The sequence below is a fragment of the Microtus oregoni genome, unplaced genomic scaffold (assembly GCF_018167655.1).
Source record: "Microtus oregoni isolate MIOR12 unplaced genomic scaffold, Mior012 000010F_ref0000083, whole genome shotgun sequence".
NCBI classification, from domain to species: domain Eukaryota; kingdom Metazoa; phylum Chordata; class Mammalia; order Rodentia; family Cricetidae; genus Microtus; species Microtus oregoni.
Genome location: NW_024543069.1, coordinates 15,781,444 through 15,803,836, shown reverse-complemented (window position 1 = coordinate 15,803,836; position 22,393 = coordinate 15,781,444). Strand labels below are relative to the sequence as shown.

Below are 22,393 nucleotides of genomic sequence, written 5' to 3'. Positions count from 1 at the left end.
AGACCTGAGCATGGACAAGGAAAACACCAATAGACACGCTAACTCCTGATGCCTCAACTTCAGACAAAGAACTACAGGCAACCAAGGAATTCTGAAAGCAGGAAAAATAGTCTTACTTAGGGAAGAGCACACAAATTTGCCCTGAAAATATATACATACAAATACATACAAATTACATTACATGGACTAAGCAGATTGTATTCATGTATTTAGGGACACACACACACACACACACACACGTAACAAGAAAAGACCATTAATTTGAAAGAGAGCAAGGGGATACATGGGAGGATTTGGAAGGGAAGTGGGAAATGAATTAATCTTAAAAATAAATTATTTTTTATTTTTATTTCATGTGTGTTCATGTTTTGCCTGCATGGAAGTGTAAAGGTGTTGGATCCCTTGAAATTAGAGTTACATACACAAGTGTGAGCTGCCTGTTGGGTTCTGGGAATTGAACTCAGGTCCTCTGGAAGAGCAGCCAGTGCTCTTAACCACTGAACCATCTCTCCAGCCTCTTAAAAATAAATTATTAAAAAAGACAAGGTCACAGAGTTAACTATAAACATTCTCTGCAGTTTTGACTAAATTGTATATTTTTCTGTACATATAATTATGAAAAGCAGAATGAAAATCTTTTTCAGAAAGGCATTTGATACTTTTGTATTTTTTAAACAATGCTATGGATCAAACCAAGGGCTTCATGTGTACAAGGCAAAGTACTAGAGCACTACACGATATAGTGATTTTCTTTAATGTTACTATGACATAACAGTTAGCTGTAGCCACAGGGATGGTAATTAACAGTCATAAAAATAAGGAACTTAATACTGTACTTTTGTTCAAAAATTTGTGGGCCACCTTTCATGTCTAGCCCCACTTTATCTTGTCTCTTCTGATGCTAGTAATTTCTTGATGTTCCCTTAATGGCGGCAAAAGTACAAGAGCCAAGTATAAACATTAGGACTACTTAGGGCTCAGCACAGTATTGCTTCTGCTCTTAAGACATTGGCTAATAGAAACCTCATGTTCAGTGCCAAAGGTAAGGAAATACCAAGAGGACGTCTGACTGAAGTCATATGCCAGACGCCATACATAATAGGGAACAGTGAAGATTGGTGTAGTCTGAAAATTAATGTACAATTATAAACAAAAGCACAAGTGAAGGCTGGGCAGTGGTGGCGCTCACCTTTAATCCCAGCACTTGGGAGGCAGAGGTAGGCGAATCCCTATGAGTTCGAGGCCAGCCTGGTCTACAAGAGCTAGTTCCAGGACAGCTAGGACTATTACACAAGGAAACCCTGTCTTGAAAAACAAAACACAACAACAACAACAAAAGCACAGGTGAAGAACCTAATGGTTCTTGGACTCCTGACATCTGGGGTTTCTGCCAGACCAGGAAATTCTCTTGACCACTGAGCTATCTCTCTAACCCCTCCTTTGTTTTCTTATAACAACAAAAATATATTAAGGGTTGGAGAGATGGCTCAGTGTGGAAAATGCTTGCCACACAAGTGTGAGGACCCGAGTTCCGATCTCCAGAATCCACGGACTCCTGCAAGTTATCCTCTGACTATCACATGCACTGTGGCATGTGCTTGTGTGTGTACACCCATACACAAAATAACCACAGAAATGTAATTAGTAATTTATTAAAATAATTGCAGTAGAAACCCATGCATTATGTATTCTGATAAAGGAGGTAACGATAAGGATCTCAGAGCCTATGTAATGTTCTGGTTGCTGTACTGAATGTCTGATGTCTTGTTTTTTTCTTAGCAACATCATTTCCTAAAGCTCTTCATGCATTATGTAAGAGGAACAACTGTGTTGCTATCCATTACAGTTAGAATCATACGAATAAGCTAAAACACACGAGGGCAGACTTATAACCCTTCAAGCAGATCCAGACAGGTTTGTCTAGACAGAGTTTTGTGTGGATATGTCCCAGTTCACCCTCAGGCTGCCTTCAATTCACTGTAGCTGAGGATGATCTTGAACGAATGATCTGTAGCTATAAGGTACCTTCATAGCCTTGCGGTATATCTGCAGAGTACTGGAATTAAAGACCTGTGCTACCATGAATAATTAACTGGAATAGTTTTTGCAATATGTTAAAATTTTGAAAATCTGGTTACTAAACCGAACTTGAGTGCTTTGTCTGAAGGGACTGTGAATAATACAGAGTTGAAAGGGAAAGAACTTGCTTCCTGCTCTGGGCGCCTGTCTTCTGCATTCCCTTATTGTTGAAAACCTTGATAGGAAAGTTCAGGTTCTGTCTTCCGTGTCATACAGTTCACAAGCTGCCCCATCTCCAGTTTCTGATGCCATGACCAGTTACAGCCTTTTTTTCTGAGTCTGCTGTAAGTGGTGATTAGTCACCACTTTGTCTCCCAGTGATAAGCCTGGAGGACATTTTATAAATACAGACACAGCCAAAAGAGATGAAAGTGCATCATGGCTTTTGATGAAAATGTACTCTTTGAACTTTTATTCAGGCTGCATTAAGATGGGGTCATATTGTTTGTTTGTTTCCAAGATAGAGTTTCTCTTTGTAGTGTTGGCATCCTGAAACTCGCTCTGTAGCCCAGGCTGGCTTCAGACTCACAGAAATCTGCCTGTCTCAGCCTCCTCAGTGCTAGGATTAAAGGCACGTGCCGCCACTGCCCCAGCTGATTGGGTCAGACTGTAAATGCAGTGGTTAATGTTCTGAGTTAGATATGTCTGTTGCAAAAGATTTTAGTTAAAGGGAAATTGGCCATCCTTGCTCTGTAGCAGAAGGCTTTAACCATCTTAATATGTTTCTCAGAGCAATGCTGTGTCTGTTGGGTTAATGATGGCTTACTGTCTAGAGGAAGCACCAACCAGTATGAATGCTGGTGTAAGAGGCAGAGGTCAGGACTGCTAGCAGAACAGGACTGTCTGCCTGTCTGTACACAAAGCATGACTGTCTGCATGTCTGTACACAAAGCATGACTGTCTGCATCACTACATAAAGCATGTCTGTCTGCATCACTACATAAAGCATGTCTGTCTGCATCACTACATAAAGCATGTCTGTCTGCATCACTACATAAAGCATGTCTGTCTGCATCACTACATAAAGCATGACTGTCTGCATCACTACATAAAGCACACTGGCACGAGTGAGCACTCACATGTGTCCACTTCTGGTTGTGTATTAACATCTTCCACTTAAAAGAATTTCTGAATCCATAGCTTAAAAATGCAGCATAAGTTAACATTTCTGTGTAGCTTTGGAACTAACAATGACCCCTATTTTTTAAAATGGAGTAATTAAGAAAGAATCATTTTGTGTATGTGAAGTCACAGCGTGCCACAGTGTGCATGTCAGAGGTCAGAGGACAACTTGGTTTTTGTTTTTTTGAGACAGGGTTTCTCTGGGTTGCAGCTCTAGCTGTCCTGGAACTCACTCTGTAGTCCAGGCTGGCCTGGAACTCACAGAGATCCTCCTGCTTCTGCCTTCCAAGTGCTTGGATTAAGGGTGTACACCACCACCACCTCCCAGCCCACAGGAAAACTTTTAGGAATTACTTCTCTGCTGCGGTGCAGGCCTCAGGATCAAATTCAGGTCATCAGGCTATAAGTCTTTTCTGCTGAACCAACTTACTAGTCCTAAGTAATACAATTTTTGTTAATAAGAGTTTCTATTTGTTTTACTTGTAGCCAGAGAACGCTGGAGGAGACCTTAAGGATGGCTGTCACCAGTACGAAGGAGCTGTTGTCATTCTGGATGCTGGGGCTCAGTATGGGAAAGTCATTGACCGGAGAGTGCGGGAGCTCTTTGTGCAGTCTGAAATCTTCCCCTTGGAAACACCAGCCTTCGCCATAAAGGAGCAAGGATTCCGGTAGCCTTTGACCAATGTTTCTAGAAGATTGAGTTTAGATTTTGGATATTTTATGATTAGTTTACTTGAACATTGTGGATTTCTTTCTTCTTCTTCTTTTTTTTTTTTTTTTTAATAAAAACCCAACATGGTCTTTTAAGAAATTTCTTAAAGCTTTGATTTGGAATTTGAAAGGAATAACTTGTACTTTTGATCGAAACGATTGCTTTGTTGCCTTATTTTTTTGTTTCAGTGATGCTGGGGAGTTTGCCTTGATTTTCATTATAGAGCTAGCAGTGCTGCTTGAGTAGTTTATATTTTATAGGATTTGTGGGTCAGAGTTAGATGTGATTCTAGTGGTCATATGTTTATGTCCCTATAGCATGATTAAAAGACAAATGTACAAATAGTTGGGTAGAGGAGCTGAAAGGGAGGAAGTATTTCTGTAGGAAGTCTCTTTTGTTTCTAACCCTGAAAAACTAGTTGTTAAAGGACAAAAACATTGCTAAGGCAGATAGGGCTGGTTCTAGTGGCTCACACCCCCAACAGTCTAAACAGCCAAGTCACGGGAGACTGTTTCAGCAGCTGTCAGAAGTGGCTGCAGTGTCCATCAGTTGTCTCTTACACCTTTCCAGTAGGTGCATGAAAACAAACAGAAAAGGACGGGCATGACCGCTGCTAGATGTAGTGGGAGAGAAACTTGATTACAAACCAAAGGGAGGACGCAGTCAGAGGCAGGGACTTCTGCGAGAGTCGAGAGCGGACTTGACCCTGAGCCAATCGAGGAGAGTTGGGAGGGGAGAGGAAAGAGGAGCCGCCAACCAAGAGGGGCAGCTTGGGCCAAGAGACTGGTCTAGAGTGTAAAGGATACATCAGAAGGGCAGATAACCAAACTGGCTTGGATTATGTAGGGAAGGGCAGCTGGGGGAAGAGCAATGCAGCCTTTGGGCTGGAAGAGTTTGGGGTAGGGGGCCAGGCATGCCAGTCATATCCTGTAACAGGGAGGGACGGAGGGGTCCAGGGAGAGCCTGGCACCAGTGTCTGCTTTGATGTTAAGTAGACACTCAAGCCATTTGTCTGGGTTTGAAACCTAACACTAGATGTGCTGTAGTTCTCTTCAAATATGTTTTATTCTCAAAATTATATTTTGTGTGTGTATAAATGTGCGCTTGAAGAACTCGGAAGGTAGTTTGTGGGAGCTGGGTCCCCTTCCACCATGAGGCTGAGGGATCAAACTCAGGTCAGGCTTGGTACCAACTGCCTGTGCTTGATGAGCATGTCGCTGGCCACTGAGTATATTTCCCCTTTCTTCCTTTTTTTTTTTTTTTTTTTGAGACAGGGCTTCTCTGTAGTTTTGGAGCCTGTTCTGGAACTAGCTCTTTTAGACCAGGCTGGGCTCGAACTCAGAGATCCACCTGCCTCTGCTTCCCAAGTGCTGGGATTAAATATGCCACTACTGCCCAGCTCTTTTCTTCTTTTCTATTCCCCTAAAATTTTAGATGAAGCTTTGCTATTCTCTGAGTTGAGAATACACTGTTTATTTCTTATTTTAATTTTATGTCTAATGAGTGTTCTGACTTCATGTATGTAAGTACACTGCATGCATGCCTGATACTTGCAGAGGTCAGAGGAGGGAGATGGGTCTCCTCAAACTGGAGTTAAAGATGGTTGTAAACCACAATGTGGGTACTGGCAACTGAATCCATGTCTTCTGGAAGAACATCAAGTGTTTGAAACTACTGAGCCATATCAGCAGTCTGTTTCAGTTTTCTTTTTTCTTTTTTTTTTCTTTTTTTTTTTTTTGTTTTTCGAGACAGGGTTTCTCCGTAGCTTTTGGTTCCTGTCCTGGAACTAGCTCTTGTAGACCAGGCTGCCTCGAACTCCCAGAGATCCACCTACCTCTACCTCCCGAGTGCTGGGATTAAAGGTGTGCGCCACCACTGCCCGGCTCAGTTTTCTTTTTTTTTTTTTTGTTTTTGTTTTTGTTTGGTTACAGTTTGGTGTTTTCTTTTTTGGCATGGTTTTATTTTTTTTTTTAATTTATTTATTTATTAAAGATTTCTGCCTCCCCACCACCGCCTCCCATTTCCCTCCCCCTCCCCCGATCAAGTCCCCCTCCCTCATCAGCCCGAAGAGCAATCAGGGTTCCCTGACCTGTGGGAAGTCCAAGGACCACCCACCTCCATCCAGTTCTTAAAAAGTTTTTTCTTTTAATTAAAAAATGGTTAAAAGAATTCTTAAAGGTTTCTTAGACATATTTACTATATTTTGAGAGTTCTTGTTTTCTGAAGTAGAGGAAATTGCTGGTTAGAAAAGGCAGCTTTAAATTTAACTGCATTCTAGTCTTATAGTACAGATGAAATGCAGTTTGTTGACCTGTTTGTTTATGGTGCTGGCATTGGTTCAGGACGTATACGTGTAAGGCAATTGCTCTTCCGTAGAGCTATGCATGTTGTTTGTGTGCATTGAGACAGTCTCATTCTATAGGCTAGGTTGGTCTCCAGATGTATGGAAATGTGCCTGTCTCGACCTCCGTGTGCTAGGACTGTGGGCATGTACCACTGTACCTGTCCTGATGAGCTTCTTCATCATACATGTGTGTGTGTCATTATAGTTGTTTACTCCATTCCCTTCCACTGCCCCTTCTCTCTTCTCCATACAGGTTTTCCTTCTGTACACCAGAGGCCTCTGCTGCACACTCGGTTTTTCGATCTGTGCTCTAGGCAGATTCCTTTCATCATATTCCCAAGGTAGCCAGTGTAGGGCTGTCTTCCAAGTGTGTTGAGTGTGGTGAACAACTACACTATTGATCTGTAGAGACAGGATCTGTGTGCTTTCCAGCCCTCCTGTGTATTAACCACCCTGCCGGAGGGCTGCAGCTGAGGGTATCAGACACCTAGGGTGTTGTTAGGACTCAACAGCGGAGAATAACAGGTGTCTGCAGTTCTCCAACTTCAGAGTCACTCTCAGTTAGGGAGTCTGCTCCTGACAATTGCCTCCCTGGGTCTTCTCTCAGGCAAGGGCTTGTGGCAAGTCAGACCGAAGCTTCCTGACCTGTAGGTGTTTACTTACCCCAGTTTCCCAGTCTAGGTCTGTTACTTACTCATTTGTGTACTCAATTATTGTGTGTGTGAGTTCTGGCACATGCTTACCATAGTGTGTGTGGAAGTCAGGACAAGCCTTAAAGGTAGTTGATTCTTTCCTTGGGCTAGGCTGTCATCGAATTCAGGTCACCAGGCAAGTTCTTAGGCTTTCCTAGTTGTCCCCCCACCCCCCAATACGGGTTTCTCCCTTTGTAGACCAGGCTGACCCCAAACTTAGAGATCCTGCCTGCCTCTGCCTCCTGAGTGCTGGGATTAAAGGCATGCACCACCACCACTGGGCTAGCTCAGTAGTCAAATTTTTGACAGGAGAAAACTCAGTACTTTAACCCAATGGCCTTTAACTCATGACCCTCCTGCCTCTTTCTTAAGTGTTGGGGATTCAGGTATATACCATCTTATCTTGTTTACCCGTTTACTACCCTTTTATTTATTTATATGTATGGGTGTTTGCGCTACATATGTGCACCTATGTACATCCCTGGTGCTCCTGGATCAGATAGATCCCTTGGACTTGGAGTTCCAGATGGTTGTGAGCCATAATGTGCTGGGAACCGAGCCCTGCTCCCTAGAAGAGCAGTCAGTGCTCTTTAACTGTTGAGCCAACTCTCAACCCTCAGAGCTGCTTTCTTTCTTTTTTGTATTTAAAATAATTATTTCACATAATAAATTCTGATCACAGTTCCTCCTCTTCTTCAGCTCTTCCAAATCCTCCCCAGTCATCCAACTCCACACCTTCCTCTTCTTTCTCTTTAGGAAAAATAAAAACAAGCAAAAAGCAATTTTAAAAAAAAGAAAGAAAAAGCATGAGATGCACAGAGATACACAGACACAAAAAGACTCAGAACCCACAAAAACAAAGGTGGAAACTATGATATATAAGCAAAAGAACAGGAAGGTTAAAAAAGCCCAAACAAAGCAATATGAGACTTTAAAAAAAAACCACCAAAATTACCACTGAGTTCATTTTGTGCAGGCCATCTGCTGCTGGGCTCGGAGCCTGTCCTTACGTGTGCTTTGAACACCTTGTGAGACTCCATTGGAGAAACTAAGTTTTCCTTTGTAAGCAGTTGTCTGTTGGAGGCAACTTCTTGACGGGGGATGGGAGATAAGGCTCACTTCTCCTCCCTGCTCTGGGATCCCATCTGGTTTGGACCTGAGTGGGTCCTGTGTCTGGAAGGTATTGTTTCCTCGCTGTCCTCTAGTCCTCTTGTCATCTTTCTGCATAGCTCCCTGAGCCCCGGGGAGGGATTTGATGGAGACATCCAGTTTAGAATAAAACTGATTTTCTTTTCTTTTTTTTTTTTTCTTTTGTTTGTGGCATAGGTATTTTATCATTGTGACTTATATTATTTTGATCCTTTCTGCTGGAAGTTCTATTTGCCTTCTCTTTCTTTCTTACTTTCTTTCTTTTCTTTCTTTTTTTTTTTTTTTTTTTGGAGACATGATCTCACTATGTAGCTATGACTATCCTATCCTGGAACTCAGTATGTAAACCACGATGATTTTGAATTCACAAAGATCCAGTTGCCTCTCACTGCTGGGATTAAAGGCCTGTGCCACACTCAGCTTGACTGTTCTTTTAGTTAGCTTTGTCTCATGAGAAACATACTGACCGCTTTTTGTTTATAACTGTCACTTGCATGATGCATGTAACTTGTTGGACTTCGTAACAAGCAAGCAAAATAACAAGGGTAATTAATATAAGACTCAGAAAATGTGGTTAACTAAAGTAACTGAGACTTTTCATTAATTGGCTTAACTACTCCTGGAGTTTTATCCTTTATTGAATCTGTTTTTTTTTCTCATTTATTTTCTATTTAAAACTACTAAGATTCTTACAGCCTGGAGTTATTTAATAGACTAAAATGGACTAATGAAGGATCTTGGGCACTGTGGTTATTGTTTTGTTGACAGGTCTCACTCTGCAGCTCTAGTGATTACCTAATAGAATTAAATATGGAGCTGGCAAGATGACTCAGCAGGTAAAGGTGCTTTGCTTGCTTTTCAGTCGTGATGACCTGAATTCTCTGCAGGGTTAGCTTCTGATTTGCACAAGCGCTGTGGGGTCTCCAACTCCCACCCATCATGCACATGCACAAAATTCAAAAATAGAAAACAAAAATCTAAGCATGACTGAGATCCTCGAGTGTCTGATTATTAAGTATGTTTGCTTCCCCTGCCCCTCCTCCTCTGGCGGTGCCAGGACCTTTTATAAGCTGGGCAAGTGCTCTGCCACTGGGCAAGCACTACCTTTAAGGCTCTAGGCTTTAGGTGTATCTTAGAGAATTATAGAATTAGGTTATAGATTTTAGTGCTATACCAAACTTTTTTCCCCTCCAATCTTTATATGTTATAGTACCAAATATCATTATATACTCTGTCACTAAGATTATTTTATATATTTCGTTCCTAATGCCCTTGTTTACAGATTTTGTTTTGTTTTCCCCTGCTTCTTGTTAGATAGATACTCCTGTGTAGGTCTCTTTGGCATCCAACCACGACCTTCCTGCATTAGCTTCTCAGGTGCTAAGATTACAGACGAGCACCACCGTGCCTGCTTATCTGTGATTGTAGCCTTCCTTTCAGAGTCCTGCAGGAGTAAATGCTTAATGTCTAGCTACTCGTGGCGCTGTGTGCCTATTATCTCAGCACTCATGAAGCTGGTAGATGGTGAATTTCATGCTGGTCTTGGCAACATAGTGAGACTGTCCCAAAAAATCTAAATCAAAACAAACCAAATAATGATAAAAAAAAAATCAACTTTAGTTTTTTACTCTTCCCCCAAGGAAATACATGTAAACATGAATTTCTTATGATAATCCCACACCTGAAGCATTCTTAAATTTTTAGAGTGAACACTGAAGGCTAGATAAGATGTGTCACTGGTCAGTTGAGGAATGTATGTTTTTACTACTAATACCACTCCTAAATTAATATTCAGAATTCTTTGTTGCGAATTGTAACTTAGGTAAATTAGATGACAGTGCTGGACTAACTTTTAAGACCTGGGCATATGGGACAAAATGGGACAGATGCTGAGGATGTTAATCAAAGACTGGCAGTCCCGTTCTGTACTGACTCCTCTTTGAATCCACAGGGCTGTTATCATATCTGGAGGACCTAATTCTGTCTATGCAGAGGATGCGCCCTGGTTTGATCCAGCGATATTTACCATTGGCAAGCCCATTCTTGGAATTTGCTATGGCATGCAGGTACAGTTGTAACTGAGTTTAAAAGTTGACTAAATGTTTTTTTTTTTTTTTTTTTTTTTTTTTTTAAAGATTTTATTTATTTATTATGTATACAACATTCTGCCTCCATGTATGTCTGCACGCCAGAAGAGGGCACCAGATCTCATTACAGATGGTTGTGAGGCACCATGTGGTTGCTGGGAATTGAACTCAGGACCTCTGGAAGAGCAGCCAGTGCTCTTAACCACTAAACCATCTCTCCAGCCCCCTTGACTAAATGTTTTATTCTTGTGATTAAAACACTCTTCGTCTCTTTAAGATAATCAGGGCATATTACTACTGTCTGTTGATTGCTATACTATGGTGAAGTTGACCTTATAAGGAAACATGTTTTTAAGTAGCTAGATTAGTTAAGAAACCACCATCCATATGTCTGTCCGTCTGTTTGTCTGTTTGAGACAGGGTCTCACAATGTAGTCCTGGCTGGCCTAGAACATGTTATGTAAACCAGGTTAATCTGAGCTCATAGAGATAGCTCTGCCTCTGTCTCCCCAAGTGCTAGGGTTGAAGGTGTGCACTACTATGCCCTACCATTGTCCATATTTTTTATTAAGCTATGTATTTTTCTCTGATCTCCTCCCTTCTTCCCCCTTCCCCTTCTACCGTCTCCCATGATCCCCACGCTCCCAATTTACTCAGGAGATCTTGTCTTTTTCTACTTCTCATGTAGATTAGATCCATGTATATCTCTCTCGGAGTTCTATTGTTGTCTAGGTTCTCTGGGGTTGTGAATTGTAGGCTGATTTTTCTTTGCTTTATGTCTAAAGCCAGCCACTTATGAGTAAGTACAGATTATATTTCTCTTTCTGGGTCTGGGTCTCACTCAATATAATGCTTTCTAGATCCATCCAATTGCCTGCAAATTTTGAGATACCATTATTTTTTGCCACTATGCAGTACTCCATTGTGTAAATATACTACATTTTCCTTATCCATTCTTTGGTCAAGGAGCATTTAGGTTGTTTTCAGGTTCTGGCTATGACAAATAAAGCTGCTATGAACATAGTTGAGCACATTTTCTTGTGTTATGATTGAGCATCCTTTGGGTATATACCCAAAAGTGGTATTGCTGGGTCGTGGAAGGTTGTTTCCTAATTATCTGAAAAATCACCATGTTGATTTTCTCTTGTTTCTCCTAGCCACTTTCATTTGATCTTGTGTTCTCCCTTGTGGCCATTTCAGCCATTTGCCAGACAAGTACACTATCACTGATTTCATAATTAACAGGTAGTGTTAAGTCATTTATCAAAAAAGAAGTTTTACTTATCAAAATCTAAGGGAAAAGAAACATAAAGCCAATAAAATTTTAAAAGTTACCCTTTATGGTTGTAAGCGAAAAGATGATCACATTTTGGCATTTAAACATTGTCTTACTTGATTGGATCACCTGGAAATAGAGCTATAAAGCATCCCTGAATAATGTATTACAGCTAGTTGCATTTTTAGTACATCTGTGGAGCTCCCTCTCTCATTCCCCTCTTTTTCCTGCCTTTCTCCCTCTCCTCTTTCTTTTCCCCACTCTCTCACCTTTTCCTCTCTCTTATCTTGCCTAGGTCCAGAACTTTTTGCTTTGTAGTCCAAACCACCCACAGATGGGTAAACCTCCTGCTAAAGCCTCTGTACTGTAATATTTTCACTTTAAAAAAAAAAAATCCTCTCACCCTCTTTTCCCATATTAGGGTTCTCTAGAGGGACAGAACTGATGGAATGAGTATATATATTCTGTCTGTCTGTCTGTCTGTCTGTCTGTCTAGAAAGAGAGAAAAGGGATTCATTAGAGTGGCTTATAGGCTATGGTCCAGCTAATCCAACAATGACTGTCTCCGAATGGAAAGTCTTGAGAATGCAGTAGTTGTTCAGTCCATGAGGCTGGATGCTGTAGCTGGACATCAGTATATCTCAGAATTCCAAAGGAGTAGTTCTGATGCCAGTGAAAGTCAAAAGTTTCTTTCTCCCTTGTCCTTTATATGGGCTGCCAGGAGAAGGTGGGGCCCAGAGATTTTCTGTGTGTGCACATGTGTGCAGGGTTCTTCAACCTCAGTTGGCCTGGATTTAAGGTGGGTCTTCCTATGTCAAATATTCACTTAATTCAAAAATCCTCATGGGCATGCCCAGCAACTTGGTTTTCCGTTCATTCCAGTTGTAGTCAAGTTGACAGACAAGAATAATTGCCATACCTCCATTTGCTTTTAAAAGCAAAATTTTTTTTTTTAAACCAAGAAGTTAATAAGTTTTTTTTGTTTGTTTGTTTGTTTGTTTTTTTCTAAAAATAGCCAAGAGGCTGGAGAGATGGCTCAGTGATTAAAAGCAGAGCACCTGGGTTTGGTTTCCAGCACCCACAGGAAGGTTTACAACCATCACTAACTGCAGTTCCAGGGGGTTCACTCCCTCTTCTGACCTCCCAGGACACAGGGATACACATGCAGGCAAAACACTAATACATTAAAGAAAAGAGGTTTTAAAAAAAGTCAAGTTAATATATATGACCATCCGTTAACATGTTCAGTTTATGGATAAATTGTCAGAGTTTTTTTGTTTTTGTTTGTTTATTTGTTTGTTTTTTTGAGACAGGGTTTTTCTGTGTAACAGTCATTGCTGTTCTAGAACTCACTTTGTAGACCAGGCTGGCCTTGAACTCACAGATAACCGCCTGCCTCTGCCTCCTGAGTGCTGATATTAAAGGCTGCGCCACTGCCTGGCTATAAATTATTTTCCCTTTTGTCTGTCTTTTGCTTTAACTGTAATGAAGGAAAAGAAGATATTTTTACAGCAAAGGCACAAAATAGTTAATAGGTCATTCTGGCCTCAAACTCTTTACTTTGTGGTCAAGAGACTCTTGAACTCTTGATTTTTTTGAATTTATTTTTTTCCAGCTATTGAAAGGGTGAAAATTATTCTTTAATTGCAGGTGAAGTTAAAACAGATTGAGTATACATATTATAGCTGGCTAGTTTTGTGGTTTACAGATAATGTTTGTGTCCTTTACATTATTATTATTATTATTATTATTATTATTATTATTATTATTGCTACTCCTACTACCTGCGTGCGCGCGCGCACACACACACACACACACACACACACACACACACACCCCTCCCTTCTTCCCATGGTTTCTCTGCAAACAACAGCCCTGGCCTTCCTGGAACTTGTGTTATGGCCTCAAACTTCGTCTGCCTCTGCTTCTAGAGTGCTGGTTTACAGGTGTGCTCGCCCGTGCCTAAATGCTCTTTAAACATAAGACTTCACTGCACACTGCATTGCCCTTAGCTGGTTTTGCCTCTCATATGTAATTCTCTAATTCAACTGTTCTAACTTGTTTTATCAAAATGGGTCACTTATTTTTCCTTCATGTTTGTTAGGCATCTTTATAGAACTCCTGTGTTAGTGCTATAATTTTTACCTGCTGTGACCTTTTAAATCTCAAAGTACCTTTGCAGGTGGTTTTACATTAATTGTGACTTGAGGGAGATCTCTGTCTTTTTTTCTTTTTGAGACAGGGTCTCACTGTGTAGCTCTGGCTGTCCTGGAACTAAACTATGTAGACCAGGCACGGGTTGAGCCCACAAGCTGAAATTCCTCTTTTTAATGTGAATTAAAGTAGACCAGATGGAAGGTCTGTCAGTGTTTAACAGAGATTAACCTCAGGTCAAATTCCTGGTCAAATTTTGTTATGAATTCATGTCTCTTAATAATTTTATATAGTAATTATAGTTATCTACACTTATTAAACACTTGTTTACTTATATATTTATGGTACAGACAAGAAATTTTGAAAGCAAAGGATATAAATAATTACTTTTAGCATAAAAAGATTTCTATTGTTTCATTAATACTCTTTTCTTCAACAGATGATGAATAAGGTTTTTGGAGGCACTGTACATAAAAAAAGTGTAAGAGAAGATGGAGTTTTCAGTATTACTATGGATAATACGTGCTCACTATTCAGGTAATACTTTTTAGTTATTCATTTAATTTTGTGTTCACTCATACATGTATTCTAGGGTGCACACATGGGTGTGTGTGTGTGTGTTAGAGAACAGCCTGTGGGAATTGGTTTTCACCTTCATTAGGCTTTATCAGCCTAGCTATATTGCCAACCCCATGTATTTTATTTATATCTGTGTATATTAAACTATTTGTTATTTTTATTTGTGTGTGTGTGTGGAGGTCAGAGGATAACTGGGAGTTCGTTTCTACTTTCACTGTGTGGGTCACAGGGGTCAACCACTTCCCCTTCATAATTAAACACCATTGTTTCTGTTTTTGCCCTAGAGCTCCATCTTAACTACACTTATTTTTTAGGTGTTTTGTGAACAGTTAGGCAATATGTATTTTTTTAGAAGGATACAGTCATTATATATAATTATTTCTTAATGAATATAAGAGGTTATAGAATTTTTATCCAACTGCTTTGATTTTAATGCCTCTTAAGCTTTATTTATTTATTTACTTAGTGTGTGTGTGTTTGTGCTTGTGTGTTTGTTTGAATGTGTTCCTTATATGTGCATAATTGTTGAGACTAGAAGAGGGTGTTGGATCTGCTGGAGCTAGAGCTATAAGTAATGTGGGTACTGGGAACTGGATGTGGGTCCTGGTAGAAAAGAAGTAAGTGCTCTAACCACATACCTGTCACTCCAGCCCCATATCTCTTATTCTTAATCTGAAAATCTTGTTCACTGGTTACATAATAACCTGCATTTTACATATATCTTTATTGTACATATAGCTGCAGATTAGCAGTATCGGTATCATTATTACTGATATGACAGTGAATTGTTAAGTCATTGAAATATCTGCTGTAAAGATAAAAACCTCAGAATTTAAATGTTGAAATCACAGTTTTATTACTCTAATTTTTTTGGTTTAATTTAAGAGTACCGGCTTCATATGCATTTATTAGCTTTAGTTTTCCAGTTTAAAGATTACACTTTTAGGGGTGTGTGTTTATGCACGAGCACACTGTGTATGGTGTTGTGTAGGGTGTACGTACACGTGTACATATATGTAGAAGCCACAGGAGAATGGTAGATACCGTTTTCTGTTCTCTGCTGCATTCCTTTGAGCTAAGTTCTCTGAACTTGGAACTGGACTAGTAGCCAGGAGATACCTGTGACTTTTCCTGTTTACTAACCCACAGGGTTGGGGTTCCTGGTCCACATGTGGCTGCAACTGACTTTTATGGATACTAGAGATTTGAAATTGGAATCTCGTAATTGTTTTAAGCCGCCAAACCATCTGTACAGTTTCTAGTTTTCAATTTTTATTAGTTGCCCTTTTTGAGATTTAATACCCTTTATTATCTATTTATAATTTAATATTATTATTATGTAAATAATTATATATATCTATATTTACAAATTCTAATCTCCCATATAGCAAACTTATATTTCTAAGAAAAATGACTGTCTTAGGGTTACTCTTGCTGTGATGAAAATATGAGCAAAGAAACTTGGGGAAAAAAGGGTTTATTTAGCTTAGCTTCCTACATCACTGTTCATGAACAAGGGAAGTCAGGACAGGAACTCAAGCAGATCAGGGACCTAGAGCCAGGATGCAGAAGCCATGAAGGAGTGCTACTTATGGCTTGCTCCTTATGTCTTGTGCAGCCTGCTTTCTTATAGAACCCAGGACAAACAGCCCAGGGATGGCACCATTTATAATGGGCTGGTCCCTCCCCTATTAATCTCTAGTTAAGACAGTGCCTTACAGGATTATCTGCAGTCTTACGGAGGCATTTTCGTAATTGAGGGACCCTCCTCTTTGATGACTCTAACTTATGTAAGTACAGTGATTTATTAATCTGGTTCTTACTGAGTTATTTCCATTTATTTATTTACTTATTTATTATTTGGTTTTTCGAGACAGTGTTTAACTGTACCTTTGGAGCCTGTCCTGGAACTAGCTCTTGTAGACCAGGTTGGTCTTGAACTCACAGAGATCTGCCTGCCTCTGCCTTCCAAGTGCTGGGATTAAAGGAGTGTGCCACCACCACCCAGCTTCTGTTTAATTTTAAAAATCTTTCTTTCTTTCTTTTTTCCTATGTTTAGGGGCCTTCAGAAGGAAGAAATTGTTTTGCTTACACATGGAGACAGTGTAGACAAAGTAGCCGATGGATTCAAGGTTGTAGCACGTTCTGGGAACATTGTGGCAGGTAAAAGTTCTAAATTTTGCAGATTTCACTTTTAAAAAATTTCAGAGTAATCATGAGTCTGTTTGAGATATTTTTAAATAAATAAGTCTTCTTTTAAATTGTATACTTATTTATTTTCCATTTATTGTGTCTGAGGGTCAGAGGACCACTTAAGGGCTCTTTCCTGCTCCTATTTGGATTGCCCTGGTTGAACGTAGTTTGACAGGTCTCTGGCATCAAGTGCCTTTACCCATTGAGCCAGCTTGTGGACTCTTTCTTATTTTTTGATAGCTGTTGTCAGTGTGGTAGGATCCATTATTAACAAAGGGAATTATTCAGAAGTCACATAATGCTTTAAAATACTTAAATGAAAAACAATTAATTTATTCATATAATGTATGTGTGTGTGCCCAAGAAGGAATGAATGGTGGGAAAGGAGAGGAAAAGTGGGAGAGTCAGGCGGAAAAACAGCAGCCAGTGACCTTGACGGTGAAACAGGCTTCGGGTGTGGTTTGTGCGCAGTCCGGGCTTTAGGAGGAAGCCCCCACTGTGTAAGAATATATTAGATGTCAGATATTGTTTACATTGCAAAAGCAAGCAGAAGTAGTGAGTCTTACTGCGGTTATGATGTTGCTGTTGTATCCAGGTGTTGAGGGAAGAGGTAATGGCAGACAGGGCCTGGGACTGTGGTGAGGAAGGCGAGGAGAATACACAGATTTAGGCAAGAAGAGCAAGGGTGTGCGGGCTTTGAGTAACTGTGAAACTTTATTTCTGGGTAGGTGGTGTTGTGAATACAGGCTAGGCATGCTGTGATTTCAGGATTATGTTACCATGAGTAGAAAATAGACTTGGTAGAGTAGAAGTAGGAAGGCCGTATATGCTGGTTAGCAGGGGAGAGCAGGAAGGCAGAAGTGAACAGTAACATCTGGATTGTGACAGTCCTCTGAGTGGACAGACAAAAGATTTCTTCCTGGACTGAATATGGACTAGCAAAGGAAAACTATCAAGTTTTAAATATTGGATTTTCTTTTTTTCTGAGTGATGGGTGGGTAGAATGTATAATTTCTATTAACCAATGGCAAAGAACTCAGGGGTTTGAGTTTGCACATGAAACTCAAGATGGCGTCTGGTAGGCAGTTAGACATGTTGATTTCAGAGGGAAACCTAGGCTGGCAGGATACAAATGAGCCCAAGAGTACACTACTAGGATCGCTTAAGAGTTTAGGAAAAGCCATTTAAGGTCTGACTATTGGCAGCTTTCCTTTGTAGAGATGGGACAAGGGAAGCGGGGCCAGCCATGAAGAGTAAGAAGCAGCAAACAGTGAAATAACTAAACCAAGAGTGGTATTCTGACGTCAGATAAAGGCATGGGTTAGTTATACTTAAGAGACGAGGCGAATTTCTTGACACATGAATCCTAAAATGAGGATAATGATGCCCATGTAAAGTCTCTAGGCCAGCACCTGTTGCTTGGCAGATGATTTGTTAAGCACTGTAGTCAAGAAAGTGAAACAGTACAGTAAAAATCCCCAATCTGAATATCTGAAATTGTCCATAATCCAAAACTATTTGATCGATAGCTCGAGTTCACAAGTTGCAAGTTTTTTGAGTGCCACAAATTGTAAATTTGCAATCAAAATGCAAGCACACTTAAAATATTGTGTAATATATTTTTATACTGCTTGACTTTGGTATATATCAGTAAATTTTATGTTTCTACTTGAGTCTCATAGGAAAGGAAACAACAAAATATTTGTGTGCGACTAACCTGTTTCTGAGGAGACACAACAGGCCCTTCTACTCATCCCAGATAGGACTCCACGACTGACCAAAGTTGGAACTGTCAATGCCCAAATTTAGTGAACTAGTGCGTTTCACTGGGGTTCTGCAGTAATAGGAGTGAGAGGTTGCTTACAGAACAGAAGTGACTTAGACAGCTGCATCAGCACAGCCTGCCCCAGCCGGGGTGACAGCTCCTTAATTGTTCTGAACATCTGTCCAGCCCGCTCTTCAGGTTTTGCTTTTTCCAGGGAGCTGGTCTGGTCGCAGTCTTCTTTGCTGCTCCTTTTCTGTCACACTGGAGGGACTGCTTTTTACCCTTTGCTTTCTCTGGTGGTCCTAGGAACAATTTCAGGGACTTTGTGAAGCTGTTTTGGGCTGTTTACCTTCCTTCCTAAGGATCTTCCTGCATGAAGGAATGTTTCAGACTTGGAAACTGTTAAACCATGACATCTTAAACACTTCTTAACCCAAACATTTCTAAGTAGGTTTATTCAGTCTGTATTTGTAGTTAATAGAACTCAAAAAGGAAATATTTGAAAAGTTTGTATATGAAAGGTTTTTTCTTTTTTTAATGTTGGAAATTGGGGGTTGCTGAGTGTTTGGAAGCCATGTAGTACTGAGAACCAAAATTGAATTGTTTTCTATATTAAATAGACAAGAAAACAGATGTAATTGTAGAGAAGCAAGAATCTAGTAAAAAAAATCTCTGCCCTGTCCTACAGCTCTTTTTTTTTCTTCTTTTTTTTTGCTTTCTGCTGTTGACTGAGGTTTCTGTCCTGGCCTGTTCCTGTAGCTGTTAAGTCCCAAAGAAATCACACAGAGGTCAACATTAACTATAAACTGATTAGCCCATTAGCTCAGGCTTCTTATTAACTCTTATAACTTATATAAGCCCATTATCCTAGTTAGTTCCATGGCTCGGTACCTTTTTCAGTGAGGCAGTTACATCTTGCTTCTTCTGTGGATGGGTTCAGGATTGCGGGAAGAGCTTGCTTCTTTTCAGAATTCTCCTGTTCTCATTGACCTGCCTCTACTTCCTGTCTGGTTGTCCCACCTATACTTCCTGCCTGGCTACTGGCCAGTCAACATTTATTTAAAATATAATTGACAGAATACAGACCATTCTCCCACACCAATCTGCTTTATAAACATTATAGCAGCATGACTTTATTTAGGCATTTTCTTTCTCTGCAATTTAAAGTAGAATAAGGCATATACATTTAACATAAGAAAAAGATTTTGAAGAATGAATTGTGACTATTGTTGTATCTTCAACATAAAATTGTTCTGTGACTGTTTTCTCCATGAAGGTATAGCCAATGAATCTAAAAAGCTGTATGGTGTACAGTTCCACCCTGAAGTTGGCCTTACAGAGAACGGGAAAATAATACTGAAGAATTTCCTGTATGAAGTCGCTGGCTGCAGTGGGACCTTTACTGTGCAGAACCGAGAACTTGAATGCATTCGAGAGATCAAAGAGAGAGTAGGCACATCAAAAGTATTGGTAAGCAGTTGATCACCCTGTGGTCTGCAAACTTAGGTCAGAAATGTTGGAATCCAGGGCTGGATTGCTTTGCCTTGACAACTGACAGAATACATATATAATGTGTGTGTTGTATCACCTTAGAGTCTTTTTTCAGTTATTGTACATATCTTCACTGTATATAGCATTATATAAGGTGATAGTGTTTATTTCTTGTTTGTTTTTCTGGTTTGAATTGTTTTCTCTTCATTTTATTTACAGGTTTTGCTTAGTGGTGGTGTAGATTCGACTGTTTGTACAGCTTTGCTGAATCGTGCTTTGAACCAAGATCAAGTTATTGCTGTGCACATTGATAACGGCTTTATGAGAAAACGAGAAAGCCAGTCTGTTGAAGAGGCCCTCAAAAAGCTTGGAATTCAGGTCAAAGGTACTAGTTTATCATGAGAAGTTAATTTACAGCAGCGGTTGTTTCTTCAAGCCTAGTTTCCCCTATAAACTCAGTCCTGACAATACCAAAGTTCTCTTAATGGATTCCCAGGCCGGAACTCTTAACTGCTGGTTTATTGCTGGTTTTTGAGTATATGGGCAGTGTAAGGCATATTAAAGGGATATCTCTGTTTTCTTTCTAAGCCTTGACATACTTAAGGTAAAGAAACATAATTGTTTAAAATACTTCTCCCATCTCTCCCAGTGATAAATGCTGCCCATTCTTTCTACAATGGAACGACTACTCTACCAATCTCAGATGAAGACAGGACCCCACGAAAAAGAATTAGCAAAACGTTAAATATGACCACAAGTCCTGAGGAAAAAAGAAAAATCATTGGTGACACTTTCGTTAAGGTACCTTTCTTTTCTTCTCCTTTTAACTTGCCTGGTAGACCAGGATGTCCTCAGCTGAACTCACAGAGATCCTCCTGCCTCTACTGGGGTTAAAGGAGTGCACTACCCTACCAGGCTAAGGTACTTTTCTTTTTGGTTTTTCGAGACAGGGTTTCTCTGTGGTTTTGGAGCCTGTCCTGGAACTAGCTCTTGTAGACCAGGCTGGTCTCGAACTCACAGAGATCCGCCTGCCTCTGCCTCCCGAGTGCTGGGATTAAAGGCGTGCGCCACCACCGCCCGGCGGTACTTTTCTTTTAATGTGTGCAATGCTTACTGTTTTATGCAGATTTTAGTGTATTTTTATCATTATATCAACAAAATTGGCTCATTTTGTTTGTTAAGATAGATGTGTGTGTGTGTGTGTGGAGTGTATGTGTATGTCTGTACCTATTGATAGGTAGAAACTGTTTTAGTTTAAAAAGCATGCATGTTGCTGAGCTGGTGTTTTAGGCATTTAAGAATGGACCTTTCTGCTGGCATTACACTTCTATTGGGTTTACCAGAGACCAGATTTCAGGGAGTTCTGAAGGGGATGTTCACATATATTTTTGAATCACATATAATGTACATATTTTCACAAATTTATTTTTTGTAGTTTAATAGTCTGATTTCCTAGTTGGTTTGCAAAAACTCAAATCTCATTAACTTTGAAAAGATTCATTTCTTAGAAGACTGTTCTGTTCTGTTTTTGTTGGTAACAGATTGCCAATGAAGTAATTGGAGAAATGAGTTTGAAGCCAGAGGAGGTTTTCCTTGCTCAAGGCACCTTGCGGCCTGATCTAATCGAAAGTGCATCCCTTGTTGCTAGTGGCAAAGCTGAGCTCATCAAAACCCACCACAATGACACGGAGCTCATCAGAAAGTTAAGGGAAGAGGTAAAGGCTTGTGAGAACTTCCCCTAATACATATACTCAGACCGTTTCCCTTCCCTCCATCCTTTCTTTCTCCTTCCCAGTACTTGCAAAGTTGACTAACCATCACCACAAACTAATATTACATTTCCCTCAGAAGCAACCCGGTGCATCTCGTGCTCATTAGCAGTCATGCTTCAGTCTAGTGGTACCCAGCATCTCCTGTGATGCTAGACAGTGTCCACTAGTCACCTTCAGTCTAGTGGTACCCAGCATCTCCTGTGATGCTAGACAGTGTCCACTAGTCACCTTCAGTCTAGTGGTACCCAGCATCTCCTGTGATGCTAGACAACCAGTGTCCTCTAGTCACCTTCAGTCTAGTGGTACCCAGCATCTCCCGTGATGCTAGACAGTGTCCACTAGTCACCTTCAGTCTAGTGGTACCCAGCATCTCCTGTGATGCTAGACAGTGTCCACTAGTCACCTTCAGTCTAGTGGTACCCAGCATCTCCTGTGATGCTAGACAACCAGTGTCCTCTAGTCACCTTCAGTCTAGTGGTACCCAGCATCTCCTGTGATGCTAGACAGTGTCCACTAGTCACCTTCAGTCTAGTGGTACCCAGCATCTCCTGTGATGCTAGACAGTGTCCACTAGTCACCTTCAGTCTAGTGGTACCCAGCATCTCCTGTGATGCTAGACAGTGTCCACTAGTCACCTTCAGTCTAGTGGTACCCACCATCTCCTGTGATGCTAGACAGTGTCCACTAGTCACCTTCAGTCTAGTGGTACCCAGCATCTCCTGTGATGCTAGACAGTGTCCACTAGTCACCTTCAGTCTAGTGGTACCCAGCATCTCCTGTGATGCTAGACAACCAGTGTCCTCTAGTCACCTTCAGTCTAGTGGTACCCGCCATCTCCTGTCGATGCTAGACAACCAGTGTCCACTAGTCACCTTCAGTCTAGTGGTACCCAGCATCTCCTGTGATGCTAGACAACCAGTGTCCTCTAGTCACCTTCAGTCTAGTGGTACCCAGCATCTCCTGTCGATGCTAGACAGT

At 40.6% G+C, this 22,393-nt stretch overlaps 1 protein-coding gene across 1 annotated transcript in view; it reads left to right on the top strand.

The window, feature by feature from the left end:
• Gmps (guanine monophosphate synthase) overlaps positions 1–22,393 on the top strand; it is a 42,767-nt gene that overhangs the window by 5,768 nt on the left and 14,606 nt on the right. The window contains exons 2-9 of the mRNA XM_041659077.1: positions 3,688–3,869; positions 10,050–10,164; positions 14,055–14,152; positions 16,254–16,357; positions 19,429–19,622; positions 19,863–20,028; positions 20,293–20,444; positions 21,185–21,358. Of these exons, the coding sequence (XP_041515011.1) occupies positions 3,688–3,869; positions 10,050–10,164; positions 14,055–14,152; positions 16,254–16,357; positions 19,429–19,622; positions 19,863–20,028; positions 20,293–20,444; positions 21,185–21,358 (1,185 nt within the window). The remainder of the gene's footprint in view (positions 1–3,687; positions 3,870–10,049; positions 10,165–14,054; positions 14,153–16,253; positions 16,358–19,428; positions 19,623–19,862; positions 20,029–20,292; positions 20,445–21,184; positions 21,359–22,393) is intronic.